Source organism: Ptychodera flava, chromosome 20 (assembly GCF_041260155.1).
Source record: "Ptychodera flava strain L36383 chromosome 20, AS_Pfla_20210202, whole genome shotgun sequence".
Taxonomy (NCBI): domain Eukaryota; kingdom Metazoa; phylum Hemichordata; class Enteropneusta; family Ptychoderidae; genus Ptychodera; species Ptychodera flava.
Genome location: NC_091947.1, coordinates 32,738,794 through 32,757,029, shown reverse-complemented (window position 1 = coordinate 32,757,029; position 18,236 = coordinate 32,738,794). Strand labels below are relative to the sequence as shown.

Sequence of the window (18,236 nt, the reverse complement as noted above, 5' to 3'; positions counted from 1 at the left end):
TCAAATGATAGGTATTTGCATGTAGAATAGAATCATGAACTCCAAACGTGTATTCAAAATATTCTTATTGAATATTTTCAATTAAATCGTAAACGTTTTGACTAGTTTATAATATTCAAAATATTGTGTACTAATAACGAATAATGCTAAAGTTTTGGGGATAAATATCTGAATTTGTTTTGCAATTGATTTTTTGTTTATTAAGGATACGAAAACTGGAACATTTTCCTGTCTAATTTCCATATAGCTGAACAACAAGAATACATAAAACCAATTGGAACTGTTTTGGGATTGGGTCTTCATATTTTGCAAATTTTCTAAAGCGTGTTTTGTGCTCTATAGTTGAGTGTTGAAATATAACAAGTTACTCTTAAAAACATTACAAGTAAAAAGAAAAGCAGATGAACTTAAATTTGCAAATTAAACCGACATTACTTCACCATCCAATTATCCAAAATTAGTTCCAATCTTGTTATAAATAGCTGTGTGTTGAATGACCCTTTTGTATTATTGATGTCATTTTTGTTTCAATTTCTCTAGAAATCTTGTTTGATGGAGATATCATTGGTTACTACATCTGTGTTACATCTGTATTTTCAGTTCAGTTATGTGGAATATGTAGACGGAAGGCACCATATTTCATTTTTTATTTATTGTCATATAATGAAGGAAAAGCAACTCAACACACCATTCATATCTCGTTGTTTGCATTTTGTGTATGATATTGTGTATATTGTCAGTGTATATTATGTTTGGCTGTTTTATATAAGTGTTAATTAGCCATGGCGATTATTCTAGTTAAGAGTAAAACACTAGCACCACTTACAAGTTGGTACCTTTTGCTAAAAATACAAGTGAACAAAATGACGCCCACGAGGAAAGTTCGTCGGCCGCCCAATTATAAGTGGATGATGCAGTCCAATCTTTCACAGATCAAAATTCATTGACTATTTTCTCAAATAAATCGTGAAGAAATAAAAAACATACATCAGTGAATTTTACCGTCATGTATTTGGGTGCGGTACGAGATCTCCAGTTTTACCAGAAATTCCCGACATTACATTTCACAAGACAAAATGAGAATAATTCAGCAACACACAGAACAAATATCGCTCTGACTGAGATTCAGAAACGATGTATGATTCTCATTGGAACTCAACACGAGCTTAATGAATTCATATCAAACATGAAAAAATGCATCATACTTTCAAATTTTCGAAAGCTCTTCTCAAGAAATCATATCGTTAGATCTCATTATCTATAAAGGTCATCGGTGGAACAAAGAGAACATTCTCGACTGCAAAACACACACAAAACCAACAGATACATTGCGGTTCATGAAACCAAACGGCAACATTCAAGGGCCTTGTTAAACGCGAAACATTACGATACATTAGAACAATCATGCAACAACAAGGCAATAGAGAATACAAGATATTTTCGAGATAAAAGTAATGAAATGCGACCAAACGATTCTAAATCTTGTTAAATTATTACTAACTTTGGACAATCGGATGACATTTAAATGTTATTAAATTTTCATTAAATTAATTTCAAATTTCCTTGGAATCGTAAATAGTAAAAGGGAACCAAAACATTTTCAGGTCCCCTAAATGCTGATCAAAATCTCCAAGTACCCCTCTACAATCTCCCAAAATTTTCGATTCCAACCCGAATTCCTCTGCCTCTCACCGCTATTTGTGAGCGTAGCCTAATCACATACTTAAGAAACGGTAATATAAGCGTTACGATGATGCCAAACTTCACAAAACCTACAACAGTCCAATCTCCGATTCAAATGAGCGTACACAAATACAGCCTGAACGAACATTAGACATCCTAGCTTCCGTACTTGAACAAACTGAACTTTCAGTGGAACAACTCGATTGGTAACACCTACAATCATTCAATCAGTGCACATGTTTCACTAAAAGAAAATGAAGGACTGATGAAGACAACTCAGTACTCTCGAAAGGTAGCATCAAAGGATATCGCAGTGTCACATTAGTCTTGCTACCCCATAGGGCAGAACACGTAGATTAGGGTTACGTCTCGCCATGGCAAATCAACACTATACATAAAACGGCCAAACATAAGATAATATACACTTACAATATACACATGTACCGTACACAAAATTCAAACAACTAAGATATGAACGATTTGCGGAGCTGCTTTCTCTTATTAAATGTCACCAATTGTGTCTGCTGTTGAATTAATCTTCCCTGCACAGACCTTTGTTCCTGCCAAGGCAGCGATAACTGTGGCAACCCTTTTACTCATGACAATGCTGGTGAAGAAGAGATGATGAATTCCTACAATTACTAGATTTACTGGAAATGACATGAATGATTTGGATCATAAATCATGCCATTACTTTGACTGTAGCTTACTATGACACATTGTTTCCGCTACAAAGCTACATTTCAACAACTACAATAGTGTCTTTCGTGTGGATCTTTTGTTGCATTGATACTTAAATTAGTTTTTTTAAATACCATTATTAAAAAGAGGAAATATTTATTTCGACAGAAATATGAAAATATATCCGTAAATTAATTAAATATCACTTTTGATATCAATTTTGTGTTTTACATGCAAATACCATCACCACAGACCATATATCAATCGATAGTGTAAAAGTGTGTTTAGAATAGTTAACAATGAATTTTCTAATTTCATATCTCATTTCTGCAAATTGCTTACCAGTGTAATTTATGGACATAAAGGGGTACGGCCTTCCTTGATAGCTCCACATTGTCAATTTTCTTCAAGTAGATATGATAAGCTTTCAAATGACGTATGATGTGGCTGTATGATAGGACTCTATGTGTTAACATTTTAAAATATTGTTATTCTAAAGGGGAAAATATTTTTTCCATATAAATATGAAAATATTTCAGTGAAATCCATTTCAATATCTCTTTGAATATTCATTTTGTATTCTACATGTAACTACCTTTCATTTGATATATCACTCGATAGTTTAAACGTTTGTTTAGAAAAGTTAACTATAAATTTATAATACTATATCGCATTTATGCAAATTGGGTATGCGTGTTTATTATGCAAATTAGGGGGTTATGGCCCGATTTGGTAGCTCCAAATTGTCAATGTTCGTGAATTAGAGATAATAAGCTTTCAAATGACGTATGGTGTGGCTGTGTGTTGTTGCTGTATGTGTTCAAATTTTTAAAATATTGTTATTCAATACGGGAAAATATTGTTTTCCATATAAACATGAAAATATTTCAGTATAATCAATTTCAATATCTCTTTGAATATCCATTTTGTATTCTGCATGGAAAGGCCTTTCATTTGATATATCACTCGATAGTTTAAACGTATCGTTAGAGAAGTTAACAATAAATTTCAAATATTATATCGCATTTATGCAAATTGGGTACCCTTGTTATTATGCAAATTAGGAGGTTATGGCCCTACTTGGCAGCTCCACATCGTCAATTTTCTTAAAGTAGAGATAATAAGCTTTCAAATGACGTATGATGTGGCCGTATGTAAGGTGGGTACATTAAACTCCTAAAATAAGGCCCTTTTTGTGGATTCGCCGCTCGCCTATAAAGGCGTCACGGTGGTTTTGATCATACAGTGGACATGAGTTCAAGATAATACCCATAAATATGATTAATACAGAGCTTGATCCAAAATTTAAATCTCACAATTAACATTCAAACGTCACTTTGACACGTTATAAACCCATTCTCATATTCCTTCATTATGTATTGACTGCCTTCATGATTCTTAATATAATTCAAATGTATTCTTGTTTTCGTCCAGATTTCGTAAACATCCTCATAACGTAATTAGCGTCTTTGTGTATTTGCTGCAAATATGGATTGCATTCACATCGATATATGTAATTGAGATCTTGTTGTTTTAATTGAATTTTTGGTGGTGCATAAACCCTTGGTGAGATAAACTATCTCCGCAACAACAACCTGTCCTATAGGGTTAAATTATTGGCGTACCCGTCGAGCGCCCTCACACTGCGAGGCCAGAATGTGCCTCGGGTAAAAGCTATTCAAGATCTCATATTTGTGTTACTCTATGAAAGTCTGTAAAAGGTTAACGTTAAAAGAAGAAATGAATCAACAAAAAGAAAACAGTTTTGCTTTAAATATTAAAGGCACATGAGCTGCAACGTTAGGTATTGTTTTCATGATTTTATATTAGATTATAATTAGTTCATGGAAATTTTCTTACTCAAAGATGTTTACTCAAGCATAATTATCCACTGCGGGGACTGCATGGAGAGGTTTCAGTAAAGGGCGAGTTCTCAGATCCGGGCTGTCAAGATGAGAGACGCTCTGTGCCATTGTGTAGTGTCGTCTTGTATGGGTATCAGAGTCCCGAAATCCCTTATAAAAACAATCATCCTGAAAGAAGTAGAACATAACTTTGTATCTTTTACAGATTTTAAAACTCGCCCAACTTCCACTGTCTTCGAAAAAGCTGTTCTGTGGGACGACGATAAAAGCTGACTCCGTTTGTTCTTCCTTGAGTGATTTTTGCACTCAATGAACAACAGTTAATCATTTTTATGCTACTGAGCATTAAGAGTCGTAACGTGCAGAACTGCACTGCTGCAGTCATAGACTCCAATGCTTTGGTAAGCTGTCACACACGTTCGTGTATCCCGATGACGTCACGCACGCTCCTCCCACGAGCCCTTTCGCGCCAATGGGATTCGGAGCTCATTTTCATAAATGTCGTCTACTTCAACGTCTCTTTTCGTCGCTCCGTAGTCGTCGGCGCGTGCAATTATGTTGCAAATTTGAGTTTCCTTTTATTCAAGGGTGATTTTGGAAGGGATTGACTTAGGTTCAAAGTTTCCCTTTAATATACTTTCAAACTTCGGCGCATTCATTATACTATTATTAATCTAATACATTTCAAGTACCGTCTACGAGTATTGATATACTGTCACTGTTATTATAGCTTACTTTAGGATTAGAGCAAATGCTGTTTGAAGACAGTTGAAGTCATTGCTAGGACAGAATTTATGACAATTTTACAGGAAGTCATCAAGATTGCCTGAACCAAAATGACAACGAAAATATCAAGCTCTACTCATTAGAAATCTTGACATCGTTGGCTCAGTGGTTACTTTCAACAACCGCATTTTGTTCCTCATAAAGTTTTATAAAGCATAATTTTAGTCTTATTTTGATGTTTCTGCCTTTCCTCTTCTGTCTGTTTCTATTGTTCTACCAATATTAGAACACAACAGGCCAAGCTGACAGGTTGGAATTGAATTCATCTAAGTTTTTATACGAACTGATAATGGTATATGATGTAATTGTGGCACTCTCCGTTTTATAGCATGCCTGAACTGCAGAAACTTTTTTGAAGTTGAACTATTGCCCTTATGTCGTGCATTATGAAACTTGTTTCTTTCCAGTCTCAACATATTTCGTTGTAGTATAATAAAAGGTTTATTAAATGCACAGGCATTCCTGTTGAAGTCACATTGACATACTTTGGGACCATATTTTCAAATGTAGCTTCTGTTAAAAATTGTCTTTGTTGACATAATTTTAGTGCGGAATACTTTCTTTCTTTCTTTCTTTTATTATCAATATAACGATATCCCACATGGAAAAAGTTTTCAAGTCTTTATGGCCAAACATCTTTTCCACACGTTTTCCGATTACATTTTCCAAAGTAATAATGATAACTTCCGTTTACGTCATGAAAGCAGAGTAAAATGTATGTAGTTCTTATCGCCTTCAAAGAACAAAAATGGCAGTTTTAATGAAGTAATTTTTTCAAAGATAAATGCAAACTATACCGACAATGGAAATAAAACTGCCATCTCCATTATTTAGTAAAAATGAATGACTATTTGTTAATTGCCTCACAGGCTCGGAGTCGGCGCCATCCTCTGTTGACGCTATCTTGCATGGACCGGAGAGGCGCTTCAAGTGTACAGTGCCCTGTCCGGGTCTCGAACTGTGTGAACTTGAAGTCTATTGTTTGTGAGACCTGAACTCTACCACTGCGCCAAGTCATTTTGCCCACCTCCACCCTTTGTGGTTCACAATTTCATCAATCTTGGCAAATTAATGCTCACTTTTGATCCAACTACTAGTATTCTTTTTTTTTCAACTGCATGGTAGCACTAATTTTGGAGAAATTATTGCTGCAGTAACTGTTTCTTTATTACATCTCAGTCAGATTTAGAGCAGTTCTTTTGAATCGTAATGCGGAAGGTACAAGCTTGTACCTCCATAGATCATAGCATGGAGGTATTGCTTGCTTTCGTTAATATATCAGAGGCCTTGAAAACCATCAGAGTAGATCCTGTCAGACAGTACCGATTTGATCTTTGATGGTAAACATTGTAGGGATATGTTTACAAAAATCCACTCAGTGGTATATAGTACGAGTTTTTGAAGATTAGATGTCTCCTTCATCAGATACTGGAGTGGAAGCAAAGACCTTGTCGTGGGACCGTGACCAGATCAAAGTGCCCGGAAAATTATTCAGTGTGAAAATATTAGACTCGGGTAACAAAATGGCGTATGAGGTGTGAAAAACAAGACAAGTGTAAAATGAGCGTAACAATGGCAACAAGTGAAACTGGCAACAGTAATCTTGCTTGTACTACTTCCATGTTTGTTTAGTGCAAGAAAATAAATGTCTTGATAAGTCCTCAGACTCAAACTTTGATATTTTAAGGTGACCAGTGCCAAAGGACTAAAATCTCGCATCATCCAGTGAACAAATTGTCTTGAAACCCCCTTCCAGCCTTGTTGATATGTACTTATGTACATTACTGCACGGTTACTCTACCGATACCACTGTAACTGTTTCTCACTACAGTCGGAGAAGTCTCCCTTCCATTATTACAGTCAGCTATCGTCTCCCCACTACCTAAGAATGCTTCTCTTTACAGTAACAATCGAAAAAAGTATCACAAGTATCAAATTTGCAATTGCTTTCTAAAATCAAGAGAAAAGTTGTCGCTCCTGACATCAAACGCGCTGCCGAAACCACTGCAATCGATCGACTACTCAAATCTGAAATCTCTTTCCATGTCGCAAATCACGATCACTTTTAACCGGCGCAATCTCATCAGCCACCTCAATGTTATACACAACTTGTTGTTTGAATGCTTTACCATCGAGGGTTAGCTTCCAGGTGACCCTCAGAGAGATATCTGTCAAAATTATTTTAATCAATTGAACCTTAGAGGAATGTCAACTTCATTTTAATCATGATTGCAAACACAAAATGGTTAAAACTTAACATGGAATGAAAATGGTGACTATGAGAGGAAGCACAATCTTTGTGTATATAAATGTTGAAGGGCAATTGTGTTAACTTTTGTTTGATAATATTTCAATATTTTATGACGTCACACTTTCTTCTTCTCCAGAATGTGTATTGAAATAGGAAGTATTAGCCTTGTTAATGCGCTGCATAGCGTAGCACATATGATGTTATCGTTGAAAATTGAATACAATTCCAGAATAGATTCCGTTACAAATAATTAACACGTACATGCCGTGTTGACAAATCGGGTACCAGGTAAACTATAGTCTAGGATCTCGCCTCCGTAACGTCTTCTAACCTTCGCCCATACCATTCTGTCTAAACTCCTCCAGCAAACAGAATTAGTTGATACTTAGCCTTTATTGTAAATTTTTATTATGCGCTCAACCTTGGGCAGATTATTTGCGGTCACGTTTTCGCTTTCATTTTCGCAGTTTTTTTTCTGTTTGCGATTTCAGGATTTTTGTTTTTGTTAGTAATTTTTCGGGGTCTTTAATGTTGCCTAGAAGTAGCAAAGACTTTGAAATGGAGATGGTGGCATTCGTGTCTTTAAAATCGATAACACGTTGTCTTTTATCGTAAAAAGATGCTGAAACCTTTTTATATTTAAATATTGTTCATCGGGAATACTATGAGTAATGAAATGTTACAACGTTCCTTGTACTTGCAGTCACATGGTTATCCCAGGGCATGGAGGTAGAAGCGAGAATCCATCTCACTTCTACCTCAGTGGTCAGGGATATTAATGTCAGGCGTTAATATAACGGTCTGTTGTAATGCAATCAGATAGGTACCAAAACAGGCCGTTTCAAGACCGGCGTTGTTAGCGCTATTGACAGTAGATGCGAGACTCCTGCGATTTAAGTACCCCCGCTATTGCATTCCTCGTTGGCAGTCGGCGCTATTTAGCATGTATTTTCTACCAATGGTCTTTACCTTGATCCTTGCTCTTATTTCAATCCCTTATCGCTTTGCAAGTCGTTGATTCAATTTGCAAACATTGTGCTGACCATGTGATGGACAAACTCTCAGTCCCTCATACTAGTGTGTGGAGAAGACTGAAAATATTCAGTCCTTCTCCGCCAACGCCAACTGAAACAGCAATTAAGGTTTGAGGTCACGAAACACAAACACACGACAGAATCGGTATGCAGGGACTGTGATTAATTCAATCTGTCACGGCGGACACTGCGGCAAAACGAGAGAAGAGACGAAAATGTTATCTTTTATTTTCATTCCATTGTATCTTTTGTAATTTTACCATGGTGGTAGCTACCTCCAATGTTTTGACAGACTGATTGATCCTGTGAAATACTAACGTAGTGAAAAGGAGAGCACATTCACCTCCTCTCCAAACCCTCTTTATAAAGTAACTGTACTCATGTAAAATAATTGATTTGTAAGTAGTATGATATTATATTTTGTGATAGTGTGCATTCAGAAAAGACTCATTCGATACACGAAGCTATTTAAAAAGCTACCCACTGAGAGCGTATTTGATTTAAGTGAGATTCTTTCTTTCTTCACGAACGAAACCGAGAAAAATGCTGAGTCAGCGCTCGGTCTTTGTATAAAATGGAGCAAGAAGACTGTAACACTCGTTGTGCAAAATGCCTCCAACCGTCTGAGTGGTACATACATTATCCGACCAAACAACATGGGGAAAGAGTTCCTGAAAACTAAACTCTTCGAGTTGTTTCTATAAAGAAGTTACGAAATCCCGGAAGAAGCGTCATCATAAAACATTTACGATCGATGACAGCGCTTAGTTTCGAAATCTGACATGCTTTAGAAATATATTTCGTTGATTTGTGTGAAAAGTATACCGTGAGGAAAAGCACGAAATTGAAAAATACTTTTGATGATATTTGTGATATTTTTAAAAAGGAACTGTATTTTCTATCAATGGTTTCATCTCCCTATAGCATCTATACCTCTTACCACTTGACCACACACTACAGAACTGTTCAAGTCACAATATTGCAAGTAGTTCTTATAGCGTGGTTATTTCAAACATTTCTTATTTTCGCTGTCGATGGTCAAGTTAGGCATAGGTGACCGTTCGATTAAAATGGCTGTCGATCACGACTGAACTTGAAGGCCAATCGATGGTTTGTGTACCTAATCTGTATTCTAATCGATTTTATAAATGGTGAAAGTCACTGTGAGGTCACTGTGAGGTCACTGTAAAAAGTCACTTGATCAGCTATCAGCTGACGGATCAGAAGTACAATAAGTACTAGCATTGGGCACAGTCGCTCGAGAGCTATTCAGCTCTTGGACTATTCGCCCATAGACAAGTATACAGAAGCGAGAAATACCCCCTTCTCGCTTCTGTATACTTGTCTATGGGGCGAATAGTCCCAGAGCTGAATAGCTCTCGAGCGACTGTGCATTGGGTTTGAAATGAGATGACAGAGCTCACCATTAATATTTTAAAATGGATCTACCATTCCATACAAGTTCACAATTACAGCATGAAGGTACATGTACCCACCGCCATGGTTACAAGTTCAACGTCACTCACCTACTTGACCCATCGTGTAGGTCAAGTGAAACTGTTTTCTACGTACATTAGAGATGAAGAAAACATTTTACGTCCATGATTTTAGAGAGTGGGAATGTGAGTTTGCGTCAGTGTATTGTCGCAATAACACAGAGTGGGCAAACCGGGATCGCATTAAGTTTTGTCGTCTCATGTAGGTAAGCTTATCGTTCAATGGTCGTCTCTATCTCCGTGCTATCAGGGCCGGAACTAATGGATTGGGCGCTTCAAGTGCCTACTTAAGGTAGTATGCGCCGCGAAAGTGAACTTTTGCTCCTCAATGAATATTTCATCCATTTTCTTTCAAAATTAAGAATAAAAATCGGGTGTCACCGTGCAAATGTTTTACTAGAAAATTATCCAAGATTAACCGATACTTCAAATTCTAAATAGTTTCCATTGCTGTCTTTACTCTATAGAAAAACAATGAACTTTTAACTTTCGAAAATTAAGACATTGAACAGCTTTCTTACACCAAGGGTTTTAAAATCATGATGAACCTCACAAGTGGTCGATCAGAAAAATTTTTTTAAAAGTTTCACCGTCCGAATATCTGTCCCTCAGGCAGATTCTACCTTAGGCCTAAGCATCAACGTAATTGTTGTTTTTTCACTATTTTTCTCTTTTAATGTCAAGTACAGTTTCTTGTCCTACTCCACGAAGTATATTGAGATATACAGTACTGAATTCAGTTTGTCAACTAAACCTACAAATGCTGCATTGTTATGTTATTGTTGACAAGTGTCTTTTTGTCCGGACTTGAATTCAAATGTATCAATAACATTGACTTGCATTCAAATGTATCAATAACATGTACCACAAGAGATCTAATATATAAACACTGTGTTGACCACATACTCTGTCGAACAGAAGAAAATGTCGCAACTGACTTTACAATGGATGCCACAACCAAAATATGGCCGCCTCAATACAAATACATGATAAACAACGTAAATGGTGCATATACACATTTGAATCTTTACAAATACAACATGTTGCAACCCACTGAAAGGACGGGAAAGGGATTCACTCCACTTTGACAAAAATTCTGCATTTTTACGTAACATGGCAAGATTTTGAAAATGGCGGGAAATTTAAAATGAACAAAAATCTATTCAATTTCTTGTCTATTCTGCCAGAAAAATGTTGTTGAGGCATAGTTAATGACCATATCGTTCAATTTGCACATTGTAATGGATATCTGAGGAAATTGGAGGTTCCTTAATTGATGGTGGACAAATTTCTCAGAGTTGCAGCTCATGGGCCTTTAATACCTGAGAACATAAACAACAGCAAAAAACTGCAAAAAACAAATTAAAACCCAGATTATTCCGTTCTCTGTAATAAAATCTTTATTTATGTTAGCGGAATAAAAAGAGAAAATATGATAAATGACCCCTTCTGTATTGACTGACCAACACTGCAATAATATGAGGTTATTACGAAAATACCGCAAAGGATGCACGAGGACATTGGCGCAGCGTATCGCCCGACGCGAAGCGGAGGGCGATGCGCGGCGCCAATGTCCGAGTGCATCCTTTGCGGTATTTTCGTGATAACCTTATTATTATACATCTTACATTCGTGACTGGGGCATCAAATTGTCAGAGTAGTGACCATTTTCGTGCAATGTCGACAATTTTTCTTCCGATTTTATCGCGCCTGTGTGGAACACTATCTCGGACGCGCTTCTGCAAGTTTTAGAGAGTGTGCACTACACACGTATGTACAGAGCGCATGAGACATGTTCTGGCACTCGTCCAATGAGTCTTTTGATACCGTTCAACAGTGAAAGCGCAGATACAGCCTCCGGGATGGGGTGCCTTGAAACCGTACGTGTTTACGGAACAGGCGTTCCGTACGGCTTTTTTAGCGCAAGCAAAATTTCTATTGTTCTCGATGGTAGATGTATAATAAAGTTAAATATTTCAAGTAGCTTTTACAATGTATATAAAGATAATCCTCCTTGGGCAGTATTGATATGATATTCATTCCAATTCAATCATCTGTTACTTTAAATCGCCAGTAGCTATAATATTTGAAGATCTTGTTTTCACTATTTTTGATTTTTAATGTTAAGTGTAAGTTCATGTCCTTTTCTCCAAACCATGTTGAAACAACAGCTATTTAACGTGTCAACTCAGCAAATGTCCTTGATTACATTTGAATTCTAGTCTAAACTTGAATTCACTTGTGAACAATAACAATGCAGTCTTTACCTGTACAGGCTGAGTTATCAAGCTGAACACTGCATATCTCAAAATGCTTTAGGGATTTGGGAGTAGAACGAGAAATTACAGTTGACATTAGAAACAAAAATTACAGTGAAAAATCATCAAATATTACAGCTAATGGCACTTTATATAGTGTAATACTTAGTAGTCACACATCTTTTCATGAATATGACAATATTATTACTTTGAAATACAATCACAAAAATAATGTGAAAAAAGTGCAGATACTGGGGCTTTAAATATCATAACGTGCGGGGCCTTGAGATCTAAAGAGGCTCATTGTTTGACCTTTTGCAATTTGGAGACTGGCAAATCAAGGATATGTTACATACCTGATTTGCTGGGTGAGTGAAGGTCTGTACCCATGCAGCTGAATTTTTAATCTCAGAAAAGCAATTTCCAACCCTATTGATGAGACCTGTACCGTTTGGATTTTAAAAACATTGTTCTTATCTGTATTTGGTTTATGCAAATAAGTTAAAGACAACGCAAGTTATCTAGTTCTAATTTTAATGAAAACACAATTTCATTTGTAAGGATTAAAAATTCACATACGTTCCTGATAAATTAACATTTCACATCAAAGTTGAATAACCCCGTTCTGTTTAAGAATATATCTTATTCATTTAATGTAAATAAATGAAACTAAAATAAAACACATGCACAATAACTTAAGAAAACAAGCTAATTTCATCGTTAAAATTCATCGGTACAGATGAGTTCTTGAAATACCTCATATACCACTGCCAATACCCAGGCAGACAGCAATAATCAGCAATAGATCAGAAATTCTAAAATGTAATGGTACCACTGTTGGGGTACAGATTTCCTGCAGTATAATATATATGCATTGTATCTTTTATTTTATTGCACACACAGTGATAAAAGATAGCAAAGTAACAATAATTTTCTCATAAATGAGTATTGCACTTGAAATCAAACTAAAAACAGACAAGATAAGTTTTTTTTATCACTGGAAAAATTAATGATTCAGATGATTGCCTGCTATTCATTTACAAAATGTTCATGTCAATGTAGGAACATCCGGTGTATTAAGTTTGACAATTAACACTTACATTATTGCCACAAATTATCCATGGAAGAGCCACCAGCGTTCTTGATAATACTCAAAGAAATAGCCATCTTGGTTATTATTCAAGATCTATGCTGAAAGAATTGTGCTATCACCTGTTTTCAAAATGAAAAAAATTCAGAAGATACTGCTAGGATAGAAAGTTACTGCCATCAAAAACAAAGTACTTGATCTCCTTACTTCCAGGAAAATTGATTAAAATGGTGAAGGAAAGAACCTGAATGATTATGAAATGTCAGTTACAATTATTGATGGCATTTTATATTGACACGTATTTTGAATTTTATCATGACATAAAAAAAATTTATAGTTGATTGCAAATTTGCTCATGATCATAGTGTAAATTTTCTAAAAAGAAAATTTTGAAGTTAATTAGTGTAGGAATACAGTCTAAAGAATGTATTAGTTTCCTTGAAAAGCACACTGGAATAAAAATAGTATCAATGGAGAAAAGTTAAAGTGACTCTGCTTAGAAACACTTGCCCTCTGAAATTTTATGTTCACTTCTATCCTAAAATACTTATGGATTTCATGACCATATGTGAATGAGAAGCATTGAGCTTTGGTATTGGTTGCTTGTAATCTATCAAGTGTTTGACGTACTTTCACTACATCTAGTGAATGGTTAGTTGTTGGCTGTCACACAATGCCATTCTAACTGTTTTCTTTGGTTGCGATGGTATGAATGCTAAAAACTGCCCATAGCAATCAAAAGAGTTCATCATGACATGAAATAGTTGAGTGCGATTGCTCTAGATCAAATTCACAACGACAAATTGATGATAAATGTGGAGCGTTTGCATCGGTTGCTTGTAAGCTATCCAGTGTTTATTTATTGTAGTTTCACTACACATACACCTGTCGTATGCTTAGTTGCAGTCTGCCATACGATGCCACTGTCACTGTTTGTTTTAATTGCAACTGCATGAATGCTGAAACTTGTCACATACGTATATCACAAAGTTCATCTCATTTGTCCGGTAGAAGTTCTGTTTGAGTTCCCTTATCATTTTTCTGAAACAAAAATCAAAACAGAAACACCTGGTGACTTTGACAGAATACAGAATGACTACACTATTGCAGCTGGTGATGTCTTGGAAGTGAGCATCTTCAAGCTTCGATGTGAAAGTACATTTCTATGTCGTGCATGTACCTGTGATAAAGACACCTTCATTGATAATGTTTTACATTTCTGTGCAAACCTTTCAGTAGTTTTCAATCTTTAGTCTCTGTATGAAAACACTTGGAAAAACATGTAGGCAAAATGGCATCCTCGGGGGGAGGAGGGTACACTGGTTGTTTTGCAAAAGAGATTATGAACTACATGTAGAATGGGCTAATAGTGGTTCTGTTTGTGGTACTATGGAAACAGTTAGAGTAATTCTTCTCCTGAAGGTAATCATTAACAAAAATACTTTCACCCAAATAACAGCATAATCTTGCAAAACACAGACAATAGAATCTTCTTTGTTCCAGCCATTCCAAAAGTGCATCTATGTGGTAGATTTTATGTCAAATTGACCACTTTGGAGATGTTAAGCCAACAAACAGACAGACAGACAGACAGACAGACAGACAGACAGAATTAGGACAAAAGCTGACAGTGGTGAACACTTGGAAAAGGGTGAACCATTTATAAACTGTACCTTAGCATACTGGCAGAGCCAATCTTGAAACTTTGCAGTATGCCAGCTGTCAATGCACTGTCTAGCTTCAGCTATTATCTTGTCATCCCTTTTTTTCACAAGATTAGAAGATGTCGCTCTTCAAATGTATAAGGAAGTAGATGTGATACCTGTTGAATGAGGAATAATCCTGATGTGATTTCATGGAAATCAAATTGTGCAAACACATTGAATGTGTTCACCATCAAATCCCTGTACACAGGTCAACAATCACCATTGATAACAATGGGTTTGGGCTGAAACAGGGTGGTGAAAGTTGAAAATTCTATGAAAAACAATGATTTGCAGGATGAATTACATTGCAGTTGGTACAAACATAGAACTGTAGTTGTGGAAAATTACAGAAAATTGTACGTTCCATCAAACATAAAACATTAAATGATTGCCTACATGTACTTTCATGACGAACCTTACATGTCATGCTTTATTTTTTGGTTTGTGTGTACAACTGAAACTTCCACTCTTTGCAACAAGAAAAACACTTGCAAATTATAAAGGCAACATTCAGGATAGAATTCACTGACTATGAATGTCTGATACAGATGTCAATCAAACCGTGGGTTAAAGAAAGAAAAGCATCAAGAAGAAAGATCATACAGTCATGAAAATGGCTAATTTGGAAATGCTAATTTGGGGAAAAAAAAAAAAAAAAAAAAAAAAAAAAAAATATATATATATATATATATATATATATATATATATATATATACAGTGTTTTGCCCAGAGTGCGTTCTTGCGTCTTTTGACGCAAAATTAGCAACAATGTCCCGCAAAAATACCGGACATGGGTCACAGGGACGCACTAAAATCAGGGCTAGAATTGTAAGTCCAGCGTCCACAGAGAGACTACTTTTTTAGCTACCAAATTACATACTTGATAGCCCGTACAGTTATTGCTTCTCTATTGAGACAATGAAACATTTAAAATTTAGTCTATTTTTTTCGTCACAATGTAAACACTATTGGAAAATCAGTTAGTCTGTTACAGTTTACGATTCAGGGTATGAGCAAGGCGATGTGCGTCCACTGAGCCCTGCAGCCTTGGGGACAGACTCAATACCAGGCCACGTACGATCCCGATAACCAGGCAATGATTCGGAAGCGGAAGGCTTGTAAAAAGAACAACAAACTTTTCACAAAGCAAATTTTATTGACCACCAACTTTGAATGAAACTTTTACTTGTAAATAAATGTATATGCTAGTACAGTGAAGTACGGAGAATCAAATTTTCAGTCACTATACTACTAGCCCGGGCACATGGCATCAAACGGAATTGACTGTACGTGTATTTTGGTGTACTGGAAGCTCATGACTTCACCTAAAAATATCATCAACCCCACAATTTTGTTGAAACACTATATCCCTGACTTTCAAAGTAGTAATTTGCCTTAAATTTCCCCAGAAGGAATCTCATACAACTCTCCGATCGTCTGCAGGCCAGAGAGATCGAGGTCACCATGCTGAATTCCTTATATAGTCAAGACCCCCTAGCTCAATTGTAGCTGATCTTAACAAGAACCACCTAGCTTGTCAAAACAGCTTTATGGCAATGTGCTATTGCTATCATGAGGATCAAGGAGTTCTCTCAGATATTTGTGTTTTCAAACTTTATTTTTTGCAATTTTCAGGGAAAATTGTCAGTCATTGGAGCAATTATAAAAAAGAAGAGAACTTTATAGCAGTAATGATAAAAACCCAGGTTACAATGTGCATCAAACTATTGTCTTCAACCACTTCTAGTTCTGGAGTCATAAGCGTAATGAAACATCTTCTTTATTTCTGTTAAACACATGTAATGCAGTCACTGGCAAGAATCACCATGCGCATGAAATTGATTTTATCATGATGATGTCTTTTTTTACAATTCGAAACTGTAAATACAACCAGTTAAAATGACTTTGCCACAAACCATTATAGGAGACGTCCAGCAATATTAATTTTAAAATGAATGTATACCTTTCTGCCTTGGTGACTTTACTTTGCTTTGCGTTCTTCGCTCACACATTGACCCCTATTGTAACTCAGTGTCCCCCTATTTTGACAATCATGGGACACTGTGTCCCACCTTTACAATTCCTGGGCAAAACACTGTATATATATATATATATATATATATATATATATATATATATATATATATATATATATATATATATATATATATATATATGTACAAAAACTGAATCTAAGTGATAAAACCACTCTTCGTGACATGACAGATGTGGTTCCAAACAATGCTTAGATTTGCATAGACGATTTTAATTTTCACAGAGAAGATGATTTTCAAAGAATCTTGATGAAAAACTGCTTCAACTGACCATTGATCGAAGCAAAGTTTGTTCACTAATCTGAGTTCGCTAATGTAAACCCAAATTTTGCATTGGTGTCATTTGAAAATCATTAAATCATCAATCAATATTAGTCATGAATTTTGCACTATTCATGTACACATTCTTTGTACAGTGAGGGTACATGTACATGTATTTATACATGAATAGAGACTGGTTGACAGAGATCATCATTACAGAGCAAGGATACACATACCTTTTCCCTGGTTGTAGTAAATGGTTCCTTTTCATTATCCTTGGAGTAAAAGTAAACATCATCGACAGGATTTTCTTCTTTCTTACCATAATTGTATTTGACAAGCTGAGACAAAAGAAATGAATTGAGGGGTAAGTAAAAAATATTCATTAACGGACACTTTACTTTGTTGTGCTTGGATTCTATGTAGGTATGTTGAAGTCCATTTACATTTTGGAGAGGGCACATTCATGAAATCCTCTATTTGGGACATCTGGTTGCAAGAAGTTCTACAAAACAATGCAGTGTCGATTAATGGATGCTATTGTACACCAACATGTCAATGAGAAGGAGAGAATCATCTAGATAGCACACACTGTCTGTTTAACATTGAACTTGAAGACATTTCATCTTTCATGGCTCTTCAAATGGCAAAATTTTCAGTAAAGAAAAGTAAACTTTTCAGCCTGAAAACACTACCAGTAAAAATTGACAGATCCATAGGTCATACAACACTTTGCCAGGGAAATGTAAATATCATCATTGTAACAGTCATAATCATACAAATACATGCAAATATTGAAAGCAGTAAGTTCATTGCTCACAAAAATATTATATTGTTATTATGGAAGACTCACACCATAGGTCAGGCATGTGTAAGTGTCAAGCTATGGAAGTTTCATTGTTTGTACAACAACAATACAACTATATGTATTGTTGGGATGACTACATGAAGTGATTACGTGTACTAATGGCATAGAACAAGTTGTAATAGACTATTCCTATACAAAGATTTGATGTGATAGAAAATAAGGTGAAAGTAACAATGTAGATTTCTTCTCCTTTCATCACCATG

The 18,236-nt window shown here is 35.8% G+C and overlaps 1 protein-coding gene across 2 annotated transcripts in view; it reads right to left on the bottom strand.

The window, feature by feature from the left end:
* Positions 1–11,230: 11,230 nt before the first annotated feature.
* The window catches only part of LOC139120703 (deoxynucleoside triphosphate triphosphohydrolase SAMHD1-like), a 30,878-nt gene continuing 23,872 nt past the window's right edge, over positions 11,231–18,236 (bottom strand). For both annotated transcript variants that reach the window (XM_070685237.1, XM_070685236.1), the window contains 3 exons: positions 17,402–17,506; positions 14,818–14,966; positions 11,231–14,185 (listed from right to left, as the gene is read on the bottom strand). In XM_070685237.1, coding sequence (XP_070541338.1) covers positions 14,913–14,966; positions 17,402–17,506 — 159 coding nt within the window. In that variant the 3' untranslated portion in view covers positions 11,231–14,185; positions 14,818–14,912. The remainder of the gene's footprint in view (positions 14,186–14,817; positions 14,967–17,401; positions 17,507–18,236) is intronic.